This window comes from Anabrus simplex, chromosome 2 (genome assembly GCF_040414725.1).
Source record: "Anabrus simplex isolate iqAnaSimp1 chromosome 2, ASM4041472v1, whole genome shotgun sequence".
Classification (NCBI taxonomy): domain Eukaryota; kingdom Metazoa; phylum Arthropoda; class Insecta; order Orthoptera; family Tettigoniidae; genus Anabrus; species Anabrus simplex.
The window spans coordinates 982,025,290-982,041,203 of NC_090266.1; the positions used below are offsets into that span (position 1 = coordinate 982,025,290).

At 39.4% G+C, this 15,914-nt stretch overlaps 1 protein-coding gene across 12 annotated transcripts in view; it reads right to left on the reverse strand.

The window, feature by feature from the left end:
• AP-1gamma (adaptor protein complex 1, gamma subunit) overlaps positions 1-15,914 on the reverse strand; it is a 792,649-nt gene that overhangs the window by 8,797 nt on the left and 767,938 nt on the right. For all 12 annotated transcript variants that reach the window (XM_067141824.2, XM_067141823.2, XM_067141830.2 and 9 more), the window contains one exon: positions 6,871-6,963. In XM_067141824.2, the coding sequence (XP_066997925.1) occupies positions 6,871-6,963 (93 nt within the window). The remainder of the gene's footprint in view (positions 1-6,870; positions 6,964-15,914) is intronic.

A 15,914-nucleotide genomic window follows, 5' to 3' on the forward strand; every position in this document is an offset into this window, starting at 1 on the left:
CGCAGATTTTTCGATGATGCACACCATCTGATCTGTAGTGAACTAAGTATCTCTAGGCCTAGGGTGGAGAAAGTAACCTGTCTGCAAACGAATAAGGGTAGAAAATCTCCAGGACGGGGAAATTAGACAGAGTACATGGATATGATTAGTGAGAAATTTCGAACAGTAGACAGTAAGCAGGTTCAGGATATAGAAAGTGGTATACAGGGATGCTGTAGTAGAAACAGCAAGGGAATGCCTAGGAACAACTGTGTGTAAAGATGGGAAAAGGCGAACATCTTGGTGGAATGATGAAGTGAGAGCAACCTATAAACGTAAAAGAAGGCTTATCAGAAATGGCTCCAAACAAGGGCCAAGGCAGACAGGGATTTGTACGTAGATGAAAGAAACAGAGTGAAACAAATAGTTGTTGAATCCAAAAAGAAGTCATGGGAAGATTTTGGTAATAACCTGGAAAGACTAGGTCAAGCAGCAGGGAAACCTTTCAGGACAGTAATAAAGAATCTTAGGAAGGGAGAGTAATTCAGGTGAACACATAATAGATCCCAAGGAATCACTGGAGAGCTGGAGGGAATATTTTGAACATCTTCTCAATGTAAAAGGAAATCATCCTGGTGGTGTTGCAAACAGCCAAGCTCATGGGGAGGAGGAAAATGATGTTGGTGAAATTATGCTTGAGGAAGTGGAAAGGATGGTAAAAAAAACTCCATTGTCATAAGGCAGCAGGAATAGATGAAATTAGACCTGAAATGGTGAAGTATAGTGGGAAGGCAGGGATGAAATGGTTTCATAGAGTAGTAAAATTAGTGTGGAGTGTTGGTAAGGTACCTTCAGACTGGACAAAAGCAGTAATTGCACCTATCTATACGCAAGGGAACAGGAAGGATTGCAACAACTATCAAGGTATCTCATTGATTAGCATACCAGGCAAAGTATTCACTGGCATCTTGGAAGGAAGGGTGCGATCAGTGGTTGAGAGGAAGTTGGATGAAAACCAGTGTGGTTTCAGACCACAGAGAGGCTCTCAGGATCAGATTTTCAGTATGCGCCAGGTAATTGAAAAATGCTATGAGAAGAATAGGCAGTTGTGTTTATGTTTCGTAGATCTAGAGAAAGCATATGACAGGGTACCGAGGGAAAAGATGTTCACTATATTGGGGGACTTTGGAATTAAAGGTAGATTATTAAAATCAATCAAAGACATTTATGTTGACAACTGGGCTTCAGTGAGAATTGATGGTAGAATGAGTTCTTGGTTCAGGGTACTTACAGGGGTTAGACAAGGCTGTAATCTTTCACCTTTGCTGTTTGTAGTTTACATGGATCATCTGCTGAAAGGTATAAAATGGCAGGGAGGGATTCACTTAGGTTGAAATCAAGTAAGCAGTTTGGGCTATGTTGACGACATGGTCTTAATGGCAGACTGTGTCCAAAGCCTGCAGTCTAATATCTTGGAACTTGAAAATAGGTGCAATGAGTAAGGTATGAAAATTAGCCTCTTGAAGACTAAATTGATGTCAGTAGGTAAGAAATTCAACAGAACTGAATGTCAGGTTGGTGATACAAAGCTAGATCAGGTCGATAATTTCAAGTGTTTAGGTTGTGTGTTCTCCCAGGATGGTAATTTAGTAAGTGGGATTGAATCGAGGTGTAGTAAAGCTAATGCAGTGAGCTCGCTGTTGCAATCAGCAGTATTCTGTGAGAAAGAAGTCAGCTCCTGTTTTCAAACCAACTTTGCTTTACGGGAGCGAAAGCTGGGTGGACTCAGGATATCTTATTCATAAGTTAGAAGTAACAGACATGAAAGTAGCAAGAATGATTGCTGGTACAAACAGGTGGGAACAATGGCAGGAGAGTATTCAGAATGAGAAGATAAAGGCTAATTTCGGAATGAACTCTATGTATGAAGCCGTACGCATAAACCGGCTTCGGTGGTGGGGTCATGTGAAGCGAATGGAGGAGGACAGGTTACCTAGGAGAATAATGGACTATGCTATGGAGGGTAAGAGAAGTAGAGGGAGACCAAGACGACGATGGTTAGACTCGGTTTCTAACGATTTAAAGATAAGAAGGATAGAACTAAATGAGGCCACAACACTAGTTGCAAATCGAGGATTGTGGCGACGTTTAGTAAATTTACAGAGGCTTGCAGACTGAACGCTGAAAGGCATAAGAGTCTATAATGATAATGTATGTATGTATGTATGTATGTATGTATGTTAATAATAATGTTATTTGCTTTATGTCCCACCACTACTTTTACGGTTTTCGGAGACGCCGAGGTACCGGAATTTAGTTCCACAGGAGTTCTTTTACGTGCCAGTAAATCTACCGACACAAGGCTGATGTATTGAGGACCTTCAAATACCACCGTGGACTGAGCCAGGATCTAACCTGCTAAGCTGGGGTCAGAAGGCCAGCGCCTCATCCGCCTGAGCCACACAGCCCAGCTAAACACACGAATATATTTCTGACTACAGTTAATGATCTGGAAAAGGAATGTAGTAGCTCTTTTATTGTATATATCTGTTTCCAAAACAGGTTGAAAAAAAAGTTTATTCTAATGAAAGTGTATAAAAACTTGAGAATCTAAGGAAATGGATTTTTTTTTTTTTTGTTATTTCCTTTACTTCGCACCGACACAGATAGGTCTTATGGCAACGATGAGGCAGGAAGGGGCTAGGAGTGAGAAGGAAGCGGCCGTGGCCTTAATTAAGGTACAGCCCCAGCATTTGCCTGGTGTGAAAATGGGAAACCACGGAAAACCATATTCAGGGCTGTCGACGGTGGGGTTCGAACCCACGATCTCCCGAATACTGGATACTGGCCGCACTTAAGTGAATGCAGCTATCGAGCTTGGTGAGGAAATGGATTAGAAACTGAAGTAGACAATTTCACCAATTCTGGCCTGTCTCTGTACCAATCATGAAAGGACTATTTAGACAAATGGATTCTTCAATGGTGATGAACTTCAATATGATTTAGTTTTTGATTGAACATGAAAGGTCCAAAAAAGAGACTGTAGTTTTAATGATATGCCTTCTATTCAATACAGTAAAAAAAAAAAAAAGAGAAATGTGCTGTACTGGATTATTTGAAATTGCTTGATGAATACTGTGTTCTAAACTTTTTTGTTTTGAAACAAGATAAGGCATTTTTGTCGCAAACAAGAGATTTCCAGTGGAGTAAATTTTTTGGACAAGATGTGAATGCTGAATGTTTCCACTAATCAGCACTCATTGTTCAGATGAAATGAATTGTCCATCAATACAGGCAGTAAAGGGTATTGTAACTGTACAATATAATTTTAAGCATCTGTAATAAAAGAATTTCACATGTATTTCTTGAAATCCCCATAGTTACCGAAAGAAATTTCCTCCTCACAAAAGTACAAACAAGAAAATTGTAATATTACTAATGATGTATAACTTTTCTGTGTTCGCTTATTGTTTTTATTGTTCTCAGTGTGTAAAGTGAGTAAACAAACTTATGTTGTCAGGCTTTTTTAGAAATTGTAACTGTCCTGATTTTGAAAATTTTGATCTGGCCACCTTAATTGTTTAAGGTTCATATTTCATTGTTTTGATCCTGGTTGTGAGTCTAAAGACCTTAAATGCAATCTTTTATATCCACTACTGCACAGACACGCTGGCACCCTCTTTGTGCGCCCTGTGCAATCTGTCCATTAACACTGAGACTCTGCCTCAGAAATGCAAACATACTAACGTTCATCCTATGTTCTAAGATGGGGGATAAGTAAGACACAGACAACTACTGCGCTATTTCACTAATGTCTACATCTGTAAATGCGTGGAACACCTGGTTGCAAAGAACATACTGGAATGCCTGAGCAAACAAAACCTTTAAAATCAAAGCAAACATGGCTTCATTCTGGGGATATCCTGTACAACCATTTTAACAAGGGTGGTTGATGATTGGTAGAACTCTTTAGAACAGACTAATGTCTCCCAAGTAGATTGCATTGCTCTGGACTTGAGCAAGGCTTGTGACCAAATTCTTCATCAAAAACTTTTGTTAGAACTTAGCAAATATGGCATCAAAGGCACACTGATGATGTGACTGAAGTCAATCCTGGTGGGTTGAATGCAGTGTGTCGTGTTCAGTGGGGCCAGGTCACCGAACATAATGATAACCTTGGGAGTATCACAGGGGTTTGTGATTGGGCCTTTGTCGTACATGGCTTTTAACTTTGACTTTTCAGGCTATATGACTGCCACAATGGTGCAGTATGAAGAAAACTCTGTAATTTACAGAACCATATGAAATGACGAAGATGTTAAATCACTTTAAGCAGATCTGGAGAGTGCGAAAATATGGTGTGATGTAAATAAAATGACTTTGAATGAGAACAAGTGTAAATATATAAGTAGGGCCAGACAGCCCTCGACATACGGCCTTACACTATGCGGCAAAATTCTTCCTGTGTGCAATTCAGTGCGAATGCTAGGAATACACATTTCCAGCAACTTAAAGTGGAAGGTACATGTAGAGGAAACTAGGTGTAAAGCCACTAGGATACTAGGATTCGTCCATCATAATCTTCAAGGGTCTAGAAGCCATGCATTCTGATTGGTGTATATTTCCATGATATGACTCATTCTACTATATGACTTTCCTTCCTGGTATCCTATCAGTGTGCAAAACATTAAAAGGTTAGACACTGTCCAACATTGAGTAGAGCAACTCATTTACAGAGAAGGTAATACAGTTGCAACAAAACCATTAAGAGCTATTAATGACGTGTATAACCGAACAGACCTAATCTTTCTTTGAAAATCTCCAGCTGGCACTGTTAAACTGTCACCCTTTCACCACTTCCAGCTATCATATTGCTCAGTCTGTGGAGCACAAGGGATGTTACTCTTTCCCCCTTTCGCAAAAACAACAGCATACCCATCCAGGTTTTACAGTCGCTCTGCTCGACTATTTAATAACTTTCCTCATGTAATAAAGGACCTTCCTCTAAAACAATTTTGTTACAAAGTGAAGACTCTAAATGGAATTAAAAATCCTGTGTAAATTGAAACTGTATATAAAAATGTAACCCTGTATGTGTGCATGTGCATGTGCTGGAGAAGGGGTCTCCAATCGATTTATAAGCAATGTGTTAATGGGATCATTCACAGGAGTTGTGTGTATATAGTAAGGCTAAGGTGTAAAATTGTATATATGTAACATATGCAGATTTTATTACATACAGTAACTTATACTTAACCAACGGAGATGAGGACACTTCTGTGTATATGTGATTTGCTCCCTCTCCATCTACCATTCACAAATTGTCGATTGATGATTGTTGTTTAAAGGGGCCTACCATCGAGGTAATCAGCCCCTAATGGTACGAAATGAGACAAAATGAAATGACAACTTAAAAAGTCCAAAATCTTCCACTGACCAGAATTCAAAGTGTGAGGACGAAGAATGAATGGATGGACGGATATGAATTTAAAACGATCAGTGGATCCGACCCACAGTGCCTCACATGCACAGAAGCTGGCACAAAACAATAGTATTACTGACCAAGGGACTGCTTCTATAGCACAATGCTCAATCGATTATGCTTATAGTCGAAACGGGTCCAAAATCCAGGTCATCGGCCCCTCATAATGGTATTTATTGCTAGGAAAGTAGAACCATGCTATGTGTAATGTTACGGTACTAATCAAAAGTAGTGTAGACTCGTGGTATTCCACACATTATGGTACTATTCACAGGTAGTGTAATGCGCACATGTAACACAGACCTATGGTGTTTCGCACACTGTGGCGCTATTTACAGGCAACGCAAACCTATAAAGGCAACACAAACCTATGGCATTCTTCACATAAGTGGACTAACCACAAGGACTCGAACTATCCCGTGGAATTCCTCACATAGTGGAAACTGAGCATAGGTAATGCAGAACCACGGTGTCGCTAATCCCATGGTGTCGCTCATATAGGGGTACGAATCACAGGTACTGTAGGACCCACCTCCTGATTAACACACTGTCGCTACTAATCACAAACCCATTGGGTACCTAACATAGTGGTATTACGCGCAAGTAAATGCGACCCATGGTGTTCCCTGCGTGATGGTACTAATTACAAGTAGTCTCATGGTTCTAATTGTATCATCCCTTGGTCGCCCCTTTTAGTCGCCTCTTACGACAGGCAGGGGATACCGTGGGTGTATTCTTCCTCTGCGCCCCCCACCCACAGGGTGGTTTTGTGTTTGCTCCGCGAGAGGTATTTTATTTCCCTCAAGTCCGCCGGCAAGCCAGTTATGACCCGCCTATCCACCACCTGGGATGCGCCATGTGGGAGTATCACCCCTCCTCCTGCTACGCCAGTGTAGTAGGTTCGTGGCACAAATTGTAGCGACAATTTTTGGAAAAGAAATAATAATTATAATAATAACAACAACAACTTCCTATGGGAACAGTGATTGTTTACAAACTATTTTCAGGAACATTGCTTTTACAACTTGCATTACGTTGCACCGACACAGACAGGTTTTATGGCGACGATGGGACAGGAATGGGCTAGGAGTGGGAAGGAAGCGGCCGTGGCCTTAATTAAGGCACAGCCTTTGCCTGGTGTGAAAGTGGGAAACCACGGAAAACCATCTTCAGGGCTGACGACAGTGGGGTTCGAACCCACTACCTCCAGAATACTGGATACTGGCCGCACTTAAGCGACTGCAGCTATCGAGCTCCGTACATTGCTTTTAAAATAGGTTTAAATTATAACAAACATTTTAAAAAAATAACAGAACATTCAACATTTCTAATAAGGATACTAAGGACTCTAAGAGCCATCTGAAATATGAACAATCAAACACAGCAGTAAAATGAGATTAAGACATTACCCTGTTTGGATTGGTGATTCTGAGAACTTGTGTCACCTGTCCAGCAGGAGGCACTACCGACCCAGATGGAGGTAGCATCTGTAGTTGGAATGTCTGTAACAAGACAATTTCAAATGACTCCTCATTTACAGACAAACCCATACAGGACAGTAAGTGAAGAAAAACAATGTAATATCACCTGTTTAAAGTCCCTTGATTAAAAGTCTAAACACATATCAAGATACCAGAACTTCATCCCAAATGGGTTCACTAATGTATCAGTAAATTCACTGACAAGGATCTTGTGCATTTAACCAACTTTAGAGGCTGACCAATTGCACCAGAATATGAACATGTCTTCTTCAGCACTGGAGTTCTTGCCAACTATGCCACACCAGCAAGTTTTTCCAGTTCAAACCAAAGAGAAGATGGTGAAGGAGGCCTCATGAAGTAGCTTTAGATAAAATTCTTACGGGCAGAAGACAACTAACTAGCAACAGAACTGAGCCTTCTATCCCACATGATGTAAAGAATTAGGAAAATGTTTTATGATCCAGTATTCTGTCAGCCATCACCAATTTACTTGAAATGTATAATATTTATTTGCTCCCAAAGATATCCAACAGTGACCGTAACATATTCTTATTTTTGTTACTATGTAATTTGCTACACTAATACACAAGTTTTTGGGAACATACGAGAGAGCTAGGACTGAGCCGCCTAAAGGCGAAAAATCTAAGCCGCAGAGGAGACGCGTTGTGTGCACTAAACATGGATAAAAGAAGACTTCAAGATAGTGCTGCCAGGAGTGTGACATAGGCCTCTGCATCAAAGAGTGTTTTGAGCTGTATCACACCAAATTGAATTACTAAGGTAAGGCAATGTTTATCTCCAATCAATGAGGAGAGATCTGATAAACAGCAGAGGGAATGAGTGTGCACGCATGCGGGAGGTAGGGTTGCCAGATGTACGGTTTTGCCCGGAACAATACGGTTTTTTCTCATTTTGTTCCGCGTACGGTGCACTATTTAAACCGTACGCCCAATGTTCCGTTTTTTTTAAATATCATGGTTTAGACAATAGTATAGTATCAAAAACGTACGCGGTTATGGTCAAAATATTCTGTATTCTGACCTGACCAATGATCAGCCATCACAGTTGAGAACAGCGCTTCTGGCAGAGTTCTAGCGGTACTAGCGGGCATGCAGTCTCCTCCATTATATATATCAGTGGTTTAATTGGTCTAGAAAAACTGAAGAACATTTTGATGGTACTTACGTTTGTCTAAAGTAAATCTCCATCGAATGCATATACTGAAAGAGTATTTTCAGTAATGGCAATAAAATGGAGAGATGTCAGAAACAGATGCTCAGGCAGATACAATAAAAATGAACTTCTTGTGTACTTCAACTATGATGACAATTGTAAGGAAGTTCTCAAGAAAGTTTTGTTGAATAAGAAACTGTTACAAATTGCTTCTTCAAACGGCAAGTACTTGTAAAATGTTAATTTCAATGTAAAGACTAACGCACTATTAGTTTTTAATAAGTTAAGTACCTACATATTTCATGCTGACGCTGTTATATTATTAACGGTATTTACTTGTTAATATATGCCTCGTATTTTCTCTTAATTATCGCTATGGTGTCTTAATTTAGCGCTATATGGCAAGGAAATTGAAGTGTTCCTTATTTGCCATCTGGAATCGAGCGACTGTTCCTTATTTGCCATCCGGAAATCTGGCAACCCTAGCGGGAGGTCAAGTGCTGGATGGTAAAAAACATCACAAAGTATATGACCCTTTTATCAGAAACTAATTGTCCCATTAACCTGGGGTTTGTGTTAAATTAATCTTCGACCTAACACCTCAAAATTTTTTGCACAACATTTTCGAGGCGACAACAGCAATAGCTTTCACTGTTTCAATGAAACAAACACTGCAAAATACATTGGCAGTATCATTCTATCTAAAATGTAAGAGATCTCTTCCCTATTACTGTAAGCCATAAAATACAGAACAACTGATTGTAAACTGTGCTCTATTGAGAAACTGCTGTATATGTTTGAAAATGATCTGAGCTATTTTGTGGGAACAGTGAATTTCTAAAGAGACCAGTGCACATTCATAGCATTCGCACCTGAATCACCTCAGTCCACTGGGTGGTGCGATGAGTAAATGGCCTCCCGTCACTGACAGGTTAATCAAGGTACAGCTCCAGCATTTGATTGGTGTGAAAATGGGAAACCATAGAAAACTATCTTCAGGGCAGCAGACAGTGGGATTTGAATCCACTATCTCCTGAATGCAAGCACACATCTGCGCAACCCTAACCACATGGCCAACTCGCTCAGTGTGTCTCTTGAAGATCTTTTGGGATTGTTACAGTAAGGTTTGATAGAGTATGAGTGTCAAAAGCAACAAACATATACAAGTAGAGTGCAGCACATCTAATGCAAAGCGCCAGCCCGTGCTATCCTTAATGCTGAGGTCAGTTTCATAGTTTATTTATGGTATCTACTTCCCAAGTGGATAATTATTTTGGGTGCTGATTTCTGTTTTGAGAGTAGTGTGACTGTTTTTCATAAACATATGACAAGGAGAAGGCGGCAGAACTCGACAAGACATCAGACAATGGCTTCTTACGAGGGGACATCGGCAATGGTTAAGTCTCCGATCGTGATGAAACTTGGAAAACACACTGAGGTACACGTAAAAAAGATGTCGGCATCAATTTTGGATGCTGACATTCATTAGGGCATTAACCAAGGGGCCTAAAAGTTGCGACATTTCAAGTTCTGCATGAACAGCGATGAATACCTGCTGGCCAATGCTAAGCAGGCACACTGCCCGCCTCGTGCCACACCTCTGCACCTCCTCCTTTCCCCCCCTTCTATTGGTTCGTCGCCGCACGTTTCCCTTCTCCCCGCGCCTGCCCGTCTGCTTAGCTGTTGGACGGGACTGGTGCTATACTTTGCTTCTTTTCATACTATAATTATTTAAATCCTTTAAATAACATTCCTTTTCACCCATATTTTATACAAATTTTATACTTTCATTCCTGTTAATTCCGGTGAGTTGTCACATTCGTGGGTACAACCCCGAGTTAAGCACCATCGGGTGTGGTCAAACATGGTATGGGGTACCGTGTCCGACCTACGCTGAAATGATTATTTACATCTACAACCCCCTTAAAGCTGTCAGCATTGCCCTTTAGAGTGAGCATACATGTGAAATTAATTAAATTAAATCACCCACCATTAAGTAAATTACCCACCTTTAAACAACGTTAAATATCTTTGTATTTAAAGAAATTACGTGCCGAAGTAGAGGATCTCAATGAATGTAATGAGATCCGGTACCTCGGGATACCAAAACCTGGTTACAGGTCCAGACCTTCTTTTTATGCCCCCCCCCCCGCTTTGTATACGCTATCAGTTGTGTCATAAAGAAATCGTGAACAACAATTATAAACTCTGAGTTTGAAACCACTGGTATTTTCCGTATTGCATACTCTGGTGTACGGAATATAGGTAGAATGTTTTTGTTCGTGCTTGTACAGAACGATTTATTTATGATTTGCAGTGACAGACACAACACATTTCAACTGCAGCAATGGTTGCTGACTATGAATCAATTTAATGCATAGACAACTTTGATACAAGTATGATGGAATGTAGGAAAGTTTGACGTAATAAGAAAAACATTGAAAAATAAAAAAAGATATGCATTTATATATGAAGTAGATATACAGCAATCGCAGGCAGATCTGTAGTCTTACTTTACTGGTACTTTTGCGTTATTGTTGACGAAGGTCTATGTATACAACAAGTACCGATATTAAACTATTACCCTACAGTCTTTTTGGTACAATGTTCGTTACACATGTAAAAATTAAAATGGCTATTGTACGAACTGGTAAAACAATAGGAATGAAAGTATAAAATATGGGTATATTAGTTTAGATTATTTATTATCATTATGTGTGAAAAGGAATGTTATTTAAAGGATTTCAATAACTGTAGTACGAAAAGAAGCAAAGTATAGAGCCGGTCCCGTCCAACAATTGAGCAGAGGGGCAGGCACGGGAAGAAGGGAAATGTGAGGTGGCAAACCAATAGGGGAGGGGGGGGGGGAGGAGGAGGTGCAGATATGTGGCAGGAGGTGGGCAGTGTGCCGGCTTAGCATTGGCCAGCAGGTATTCATCGCTGTTCGTAAGGAACTTGAAATGTCGCAACTTTTAGGCCTTTAGTTAATGGCCTAATGAATGTCGGAACCCAAAATTGATGCTAAGATCTTTTTCACGTGTACCTCAATGTGTTTTCTAAGTTTCATCGCAATCAGATACTTAACCATTGCCGATGTTCCCTCGTCGGATGATTTATCAGATTTCTCTAATGAAGACACATGATCTAGACTCATGTTTTCATCCAAATTGTGGGAGAAAATCCCGGCACCTAGGCGTCTCCAGAAACCGTAAAAGTAGTTAGTGAGAAGTAAAAACAGTAACATTATTATTAGAAAATATTTTCCAGTTAATCCGAAAATTTCATAATCCGAACAGACTCTTGTCACAATCAGTTCGGATTAAAGAGAGACTACTGTAGTTCAGTGGCCTCATTTAGTTCTATAACTCGTATCTTTAAATAATTTGAAACCGAGTCTAACTATCGCCATCTTGATCTCCCACTACTTCTCTTACTCTCCATAACAGCGTCCACTATTCTCCTAGGTAAACCATCCCCCTCCATTTCCCTTACATGACCCTGCCACCGAAGCCTATTTATGTGTACAGTCTCATCAATCAAATTCATTCCCAACTTAGCCTTTATCACCTCATTCCAAGAAAACTCCTGCCATTGTTCCCACCTGTTTGTACCAGCAATAATTCCTGCTACTTTTATGTCTGTTACTTCTAACTTATTATTAATAAGATAACCTGAGTCCACCCAACTTTCACTCCCATTAAGCAAAGTTGGTCTGAAAACTGACCAGTGTAAAGATAATTTAGTCTGGGAGCTGACTTCCTTCTTACAGAATACTGTTGATCACAACTGCAAGGTCACTGCATTAGCTTTAATGCACCTTGATTCAATCTCACGATACTACCATCCTGGGACGATACACATCGAGAATACTTGAAATTTTCTAGCTGTACCAGATTTGTATCCCCAATGTGACATTCAATTCTCTTGGAATTCGTCCGTACTGACATCTTGGAAAGGTTAATTTTCATACCATACTCATTGCACCTATGGCTTTTAGCACAATCTGCCATTAAGACCAAGTCGTCAGCATAAGCCAGACTGCTTACTACATTTTCACATAACTGAATCCCTCCCTGCCACGTTATACATTTAAACAGATGATCCATGTAAACTACGAACAACAAAGATGAAATATTACAGCCTTGTCTAACCCGTTAGTACCTTGAACCAAGAACTCATTCTACCATCAATTCTCACTGAAGCGCAATTGTCAACATAAATGCCTTTGATTGATTTTAATTATCTATCTTTACTCCCACAGCTCCCCATTACAGCGAACAAATTTTCCCTTGGTACTCTGTCATATGCCTTCTCTAGATCTACAGAACATAACTGTCTATTCCTCACAGAGCATTTTTCAATTACCTGGTGTATACTGAAGACCTGATCCTGACAGCCCTTCTGTGGTCTGAAACCACACTGGATTTCATCCAACTTCCTCTCCACCACTCCTCGCACCGTCCCTTCAATGATGCCGGTGACCACTTTGCCTGGTATGCTGATCAATGGATACCTAGATAGTTATTGCAATCTTTCCGTTCCCTTGCTTATAGATTCCTACAAGATTTCCTGAATTCAAAAGTCGGTTAAGATATAGTCTATTATGGATCTGGATTGCCTGCTGCCATTTCTTGATGGATACAGTACTTTTGTATCCATCTTATGGCACAGGCCAGAGTAAAGTGTAGTGTAGCTTTCACCGAAGTCCCAGTCTCATCCATGGCTATGACAATATGGAAGCTGCTGGGGTATGGGTGGTGCTGAGTAATGACATTCAGAGCACGGCTAGTGCATCTGAGTGTTATGAAAGGTGTTGTTCATAGGGTCAGTCTTGCTGCAATAGCACTTTCTGACCCAGTGAGGAAAGCAATGGCAAACTACCTCACTCCTTGTCTTGCCTAGTACGCCTCATTTTGGTGCTGCCATTGGTTTTTGCGGTTTTGTTATAACTGCACAACCTTTGGTGGAGCTATTTGAGGATCCAACCAGCCTCTGGGCTGATGACCTAACAGACAGACACGGATCCGGTGCCCCTACCCTCCATGTGTAGCGGTGAATAGCCTTATGCTTGAAGAATGTATTTATAATGTTGAAAACATACTAGTACAGACGTCTAGCAAACGTTTCCCATTCCTATTAGCTTCCATATCTTCCCCACACTTACCAACCACCCTTCCGTATCCTTCAGTTCTATTTCCAACTCTCACATTGAAATCACCCATTACCACTGTCCTATTCTTGCTGTTGGCCATGACTATAATGTCTCACTCAATGCTTTATAAAACTTGTCAACTTCATCCTCATCTGCACCCTCAGTGAGACAATTCTCATCCTATTTCCTCTAACTGCCAAATCTACCCACATCATTTGCTCACTTGCATGCCCAATAGAAACTATGTTGGGTGCAATAGTATTTCTGATTAACAGTCTTAAACCACACTCTGCCCTTCGCGTTTTAACACCTGTTAGGTGTATTTTATAATCCCCTTTCTCTTCCTTGTTATCTTTCCTTACACGAATATCAATTGTTCCTAACACATCCAGAAGCATCTTCTGGTTCTACTTTCTTTCTTCCATAAGCCCTATTAATATAGATAGCTCCCCATCAAATTCTATTTCATTCGTCAAGTTGTTTCCACGGAGTCCCTTGCTTGTGAAATGGGAGTGGGATTCCGTTACCCCCATAGGTCCAAGGATGGCTAAATGAAAATTCTTTTTTTTTTAAATTTATTTTATTTATTACAAGTTGTTTTACGTTGCACCGACACAGATAGATCTTATGGCGACGATGGGAGAGGAAGAGGTTAGGAGTAGATAGGAGGCAGCCATGGCCTTAATTAAGGTTCAGCCCCAGCATTTGCCCAGTGTGAAAATGGGAAACCACGGAAAACCATCTTCAGGGCTGCCGACAGTGGGGCTCAAACCCACTATCTCCCGCTTACTGGATACTGCAGCTTATAAATCTCATATTTTGTCCCATATTGGCTCAACGCAACTCAGGTTAAGTTATAAGGAGAATCATGTTCTAACTATTTAGTATACACCTAGAGATTAAGCTAGAGTATGTCATGTAAGCAGTAAAACTGTTATAAGAAATTGACAAGTACTGGAAGGTAGGATTCTCCTTATAACTTAACCTTAGTTGCATTGATCCAATACAGGACAAAATATGAGATTTATAAGCTGTAATTTAGCCAACCAGGCAAAAAACAATCAAGCACCTATTCGAACTTAAAGATTAAAGTGTCAAAAATTGGCAAAGACATAAACTTCCTAAAACAGTGTTTATACCAAAAACTCATCCCTAAATTTCTAAATTCAATACAGAGAAAACCTTGTACAACAAAATGGTATAAAGCTACTCAAGAAAAAACTAACAACTTATGGATCAAAAATGAAATTAAGTTTCTATACAGAAAAAAGTCTTTTTTAAACCAAGTTATATAATGCTCATCTAGAAGCTTCCTCCTTTATGGCCCCTATAGAATGGGATTCCTTTTTGAAATATGGTAATACTAAAATTCAGAACATCTTTGATAAAAAACAAGAAACCTTGAAAAAAAAACTTTACAATCTTACTCTAAATCGAAAAAGCATAAATCAGTTAAAAGAATCCTCCATTAACATCGAACCCAATTCAACTTTTCACCCTCCAACTAAGAATATAACTGACATTGTTTTCAAGGACAAAGAGTTACAGATCATCAACAAAGGACCCAAACATAATTGGTTTACTCCATATAACCAAAAGCAAACATAACAACCATTGCCGAAGTGGAACAAGTCATAGCTCAGCTCCCAATAGACCAACAATTTGAAACTAAATTCAAAGTCAAAAAGAAACTTCCAGAATTATTTAAAGATCATTTACCTTCTAATGACATTAAAGGCTTAAAACAAAAAAATAAAAGATAACGACCTTATGATCACAAAATCGGATAAAGGTAACGTGTCAGTTATCATGCACAAGAAAGAGTACATAGAAAAAACCGAAGCATTTTTCTCAGATAATACTTTCACTAAAATTAAAAAAGACCCGACTAACTCTGTCCAAAGAAAATTAAAACAAATACTTAACAACATTAATTTCATCCTTAATGAGATTGAAATATCAAGCTTAATTAACATGAATCCAAGACTACCGACAGCAAAAGCTTTGCCTAAGATACACAAACCTGACACACCCATAAGACCAATTACTAACTTAAAAAACAGGCCCCCCTACAAAACCTCTAAATTTATCAATAATTTTCTAAAAAAGTACTACAGTTTCCAAAGTGGAACCACAATCAGTAAAAATTATTAAGAACACTAAATTAAAATCATCTTTCACCTTGAACTCATTTGACGTTACTAATATGTATTCTACCATCCCCACAAAAGAAACTCTAGATATAATTAAGAACAACTTAAGGACACATGAGAAACTTGGTAACCATGAAATAGAAGAATTTATGCTACTCCTAGAATTTACCCTTAACAATAATTACTTTTCCTTCAATAAAACAGTATATCAACAGAGAGGTCTCCCAATGGGATCCCCAGTGTCAGGCATCCTTGCTGAAATGTACATGGATTATTTAGAAAAAATAAAATTTTGAACGAAGAAAAAGGTATTATCTGGCTATGGTTTGTTGATGACATTTTTGCAATTATAGATGAACAAATCAATAGTAGCGCTAATTTAATAGACCAAATCAACAGCTTAGACCCTTTCATAAAATTCACATTAGAAACAGAGAACAATAAAAAACTAAATTTCCTGGTTTTAACAGTCGAAAGAAAAGAAGAAAATTTAT